This window comes from Neomonachus schauinslandi, chromosome 4 (genome assembly GCF_002201575.2).
Source record: "Neomonachus schauinslandi chromosome 4, ASM220157v2, whole genome shotgun sequence".
Taxonomy (NCBI): Eukaryota; Metazoa; Chordata; class Mammalia; order Carnivora; family Phocidae; genus Neomonachus; species Neomonachus schauinslandi.
The window spans coordinates 187,462,341-187,466,854 of record NC_058406.1 but is presented as its reverse complement, the minus strand read 5'-3'; the positions used below and the strand labels follow the sequence as shown (position 1 = coordinate 187,466,854).

Genomic DNA, 4,514 nt, shown 5'->3' with positions numbered 1-4,514 from the left:
AACTCTCCATAAATGAGGACGAGGAAGAACTTCTTAACCTGATGTGGCAGATGCTGAAGCGGGTCATCTGGCTTCTGTTCTAGTGCCTCTTTCCCGAAGCCGAAAGCCTTAAGCCTTTTCGACTCCCCCTGTGGCTTCTGCCCAGGTGGAAGCAGATGCCTGGGGGCCAGGTGCCCCCGGGTTTTCGGCAGAGTGCAGTGACTGTGACCCCATACCGACTTCTGTGGCCAGTTTTGTGTCGTCGCCTAAACATTTATAAGAAATCTCTTTCTGTTTACACCAGCTAGCGTGGTTTCTGTTATCTGCAGCCAAAAGCTGGGGCTTGAAGATCTGGCAAAAAGCATGGAACACACATCATACTTAACGCAGACTTGAAGTGTGTATTCCTAGTCGAGTCAGGAACAGGATGAGGTTGCCCTATTGTCTGCTTCTGTTAAATAGTATACAATACGATTGTCTACATAGTAAAGCCAAGATGATATACAGGCTATTAGAACCAGAGAAAGGGTTTGGCACGGTAGCTGGAAACAAACCGTTAGGCAAAACCCAAAACCATTGTCGGCAGGCCAGTGAGTGAGGCCCCAGAGAGCGCCAGGGGCACCAGGACCCAGCTGGACACACCACCAGGTACCACCCTCATACTGGTGTGGCTGGACTCCTGGTCTGCCATGACTGGGAGCGAACAGGAGGCTGAGAGCACCCCCGCTCCCCAGCAGAAGGCCTTTGCAACTGGGTAAAAGAAGTGACAGGTTGGGGCATTGGGACAACTTTTAGTTGAGCTTAAAAGATGGCATGGGTAACTGTGAACTTTTAAAAAAGATGGCCAGATTCATTGAAAATAGTCAATGAGTCCTCCTTGCAATGGGGCTCTATTAAAGCTTTTCAGTGATCAACCTATATGGCATTCACGAAGCCAATGAGCCAGATTTGGACACCAGGTTTGAGCAGGTTTAGTGGGTCTGGATAGAACTGAGGGATTCTAGCAACAACCAAGGCTGGGGTTCAACATGCAGAAAAACAAGATGTTCTGAGCAAGGGAAACAGAAATTTGGGCAAAGTAGAATTGGATGCTGATAGGAACCAGCAAATGGGCCAGCAAAGCAGGCAGGATGGATGGCCTTAAGAGCAGGATGCATCTTTATGCTCCTCAGGTGGAACCAGACATCATCAACCTGCAGTGGGCTCTCCAGAGGGCAAGCCAGGCAGTGTTTGCCCAGCCCCGAAGGCAACTTCTGTGCAGGTGGGCTGCAGTGGGGCTGCTTCTTGGGAGCCTGGGTGGCAAGTGTATGGCCCCTGGCAGCAGTGGTCATTGCTGAATGGGCCCAGTGGCTCTGGAAATGGTGATGGTGGCCATGGGGCAGAATGAGCAGATGAGTGTTTGGGGAAAGCCACAGCCCCCTCCCCACCCCCCCAGGCTGCCAAGATGGCGGCCGAGGCACTGGGGGTGCCTCGGGGGGCCAAGGGGGTGCCGAGCTCCTTGACTTCCTCAAGACGCCAGAAAAAATTGCCCTACATACATCCCGCTCTCACCTTCCTGCCTCTTGTCCAAGAGTTGCCGTTTAATGCCGTGACTGTTACATTCTGTAGCATAGACGCTAACCCTCAGGGCAAGTGAAGAGGAGCCGGAATCAGCGGACTTGGCCGGCCAGCATCAGTGGTTGACGGGTCTTTATCACCTTCTAACGGGCATTCTCAAACAGTAGGAAACCTCTTTTACCGCTTAATATCTAATTTCTGCGTGGGCAGCTAGACTTGTGCTTATAATTAAATGTAATCTCTGCCAGTTGGATATCAGACGTAACATTTTAGAGACATAATATTGTGCTTCCACTGTGTTGTTTGCCAGTTTTTAAAGAGCCATGGCCAATGTGCGCTTGTGACACAGCGGTGGTGGCCGAGGTCCCCGGATGTGAGTCAAGGATCGTCAGACCAAACGTGACCACGGTGGGCCTGCAGCATGAGCAACAGAAACGGCAGGTGCATAGGAACAACCAACATTGTGAAGATGGGAAACTTCCCTGGCAATGCAAAACTACACATTTGAACTAGGTTTTTCCTGGAGCTTGACGGATGATCCTAAAATTCAGAGTGAGGAGTGAAGGGTCCAGAGGAGCAGAAACAGTCAGGAAGAAGAGAGGTGCCCAGGCTCTGTCACCATCCCGTGCAGAGGACACCGTGGGCTGGGGAGGGTCAGGGGGCAGTCCCAACAGCCCACACATGTGGGCCCAGGAGGGAGGACTGAGGCAGGGCTGGACAGCTCCCCTTTGCCCTCTACCGCTCTAGCCTTCAGTGAGACATGAGAAGTACAAGCAATAAAGGAAAAGTGGATAATTCTGACCACATTAAAATTAAAAACCCAACCAAAGGACACCCTAAGCAAAGGAAAAGACAAGCTCAAACCTGGATACAAACGAGCCCACTCTAATAGAAGTTATTCCTGAGGATCACACACCAGGTCTATGATCTATAGATAAAGAGGCCTGAGAGAAAGTGGCCGGGAGCACTGAAGGCTATTTCCCAAAGAAGGCCCAGATGGCCCACCTCCCCCACCCCGAGGCATGGGGTCCCACCCAGAGTTGGCACATTGGTGGGGGACGGGCACACATGTCGTCATTCTGGACAGCTGCTTCTGGGTATCCAGCCAAGCACAGCCCATATCCCATGACTGCGCCCCACCCCTCCATTGCTTTGGAGAGTTTCCCACGCATGGTGGCAAGGTAGACGCGCCCAAGCACCTTTGGGAAGCATTGTCCTCTGTGTCCCTCAATGGAAGCAAGCTCAGTGAATGGCATGCTAAGAATATACTGGAATGAGCCTGGGCCTGAGGCCCCTGGCCATGAGGCCGCCAGCTGGTCAGAGGTTCTGGGACCTGCCTCCCCTTTGCCTGCCTCCCCAGTGACCCTTGAGGGTACCAACGGGGTGGGGAAAGCATCAGCTCTGCTAGTCTGGGGAGGGCCCCTGGGAGTGAGGGCTGGCCATATGGAGACCATTGCAGTGGCAGAGGAGGAGAGTGCAGGCCTGACCATGCTCAGGACCCTCCCCTGCCCTGTCCTCTGGGGAAGCCATATGGCTAAGGCCACAGGCTCCTGATGCCAGATGCCCTGGACACCCCCTGGCCACTTGGACTGAACACCGTGCTTCCTCCATCCTAGGGGGTCCTCGGATTCTGATGTGCTTGGCCAGGCTGGAGGGCAGGGTCTCCCAGCAGCTCCTCCAAGGCCAGCATGCTTCCCATCCCTGACAGGTGGAAGGGGCAGACCCTCTGAGTGGGAGATGGGCGCCACACACCTGGATGATCTTCTCTGGAATGTTGGAGACAGTGAAGCCGTAGAGACGCACGCGCTCAGGGAAGATGCTGGACAGGATCCTGCGGTCCAGCTGGAAGGCGATCTCCCCCACCAGCCTCTCCCAGACTAGCTGCTTTGACTCTGGGGAAAGCAAGGGGTGGAAGGAGTGGTCAGTGGTCATGGTCAGCAGCCCAGGCTAGTGCCAGGGAGGTCCACAAGGGCATCAGGGGAGACCCCCCCGTGTTGACCTTGTGTCACTGACCTCGGGGGCTCTCAGGGAACTTGCTGGTCTTTCGGTGGGCTAGCTTCCGTTCCAACTCTAGGATGCTTTTCCGAGATGTCTCTGCGCCACGTGGACCCCGGGTGTCGTTGACTGTAGCCGGGGAGGATGAGGTTCGGGGCGGGGAGTGGGGGTTTCGTGGAGGGGAGTGGGGGGGGGGGGGGGGGGGCACTGGACAGTGTGGGTGGTGCTCGAGGGGGTGTAGTTGGTGGTAGCTTGGGGGGCGGGAGTAGGGATAGGGACGAGGACTGTGGCAGTTGGAGAGACAGGTGGGGTGGTGGGGACAGATACAGGAACTGCTTGTCCCTTAGGGGCACTGGGCTGGGTCTGGGCGTCTGAGCTGCTGTAGGAAAAGGTGGTGATGGGGCCAGGCGTGCCCCTAGTCCCGATAGGGGTGGAGGCCTGGATGGGTGAGCCCACAAACGTCATGCTGAAGGGCTCCAGGTCCTGGGTCAGCTGGGGATGCTCAGTGGAGATTGGGACTAGTGACATGGTGGGGCAGAAAGGAGAGAAGTAGGATCAGAGCAGGACCAAGGACTGGCCTGGTGGTGGGGAGGGGGGCTGTTGTCCCTCCCCCTGAGCCAGTTACCTTTGGTGGTGGTGGCAGGCCCTGCTCCAGCTGAGGGATGGGGTCTGGAGGGGCATCCTCGGAGCGGCTCTGACAGCCGCACCCTCGGGGCCTCCGACAGCACCAGATTGCTCATGGGGTTGGCCAGAAGGTTCTGAGAAACACCTAGAGGAGCAGCCATGGAGGTGAGCAGGGGGCTGCTCAGAGAGACGGCCACTGTGCCTGTCATAGGGGCCATCAGGGGGCTGCTTGGAGTCAGGGGGCCAGTTGAGGGCAGACCCAGGGAGCTGGTCAGTGTGCCCCCCGGGGACACTGCCATGGGGCCAGTCAGGTGGCTGCTCAGGGGGCCAGTTGAAGGCAGACCCAGGGAGCTGGTCAG

The 4,514-nt window shown here is 56.2% G+C and overlaps 1 protein-coding gene across 1 annotated transcript in view; it reads right to left on the bottom strand.

Moving 5' to 3' along the window:
* Window positions 1–4,514, bottom strand: part of SPATC1 (spermatogenesis and centriole associated 1) — a 21,441-nt gene that overhangs the window by 4,743 nt on the left and 12,184 nt on the right. The window contains 4 exon segments of the mRNA XM_044914317.1: window positions 3,289–3,428; window positions 3,550–3,723; window positions 3,726–4,049; window positions 4,157–4,514. The exon segment at window positions 4,157–4,514 is cut by the window's right edge and continues 314 nt beyond it. Coding sequence (XP_044770252.1) covers window positions 3,289–3,428; window positions 3,550–3,723; window positions 3,726–4,049; window positions 4,157–4,514 — 996 coding nt within the window.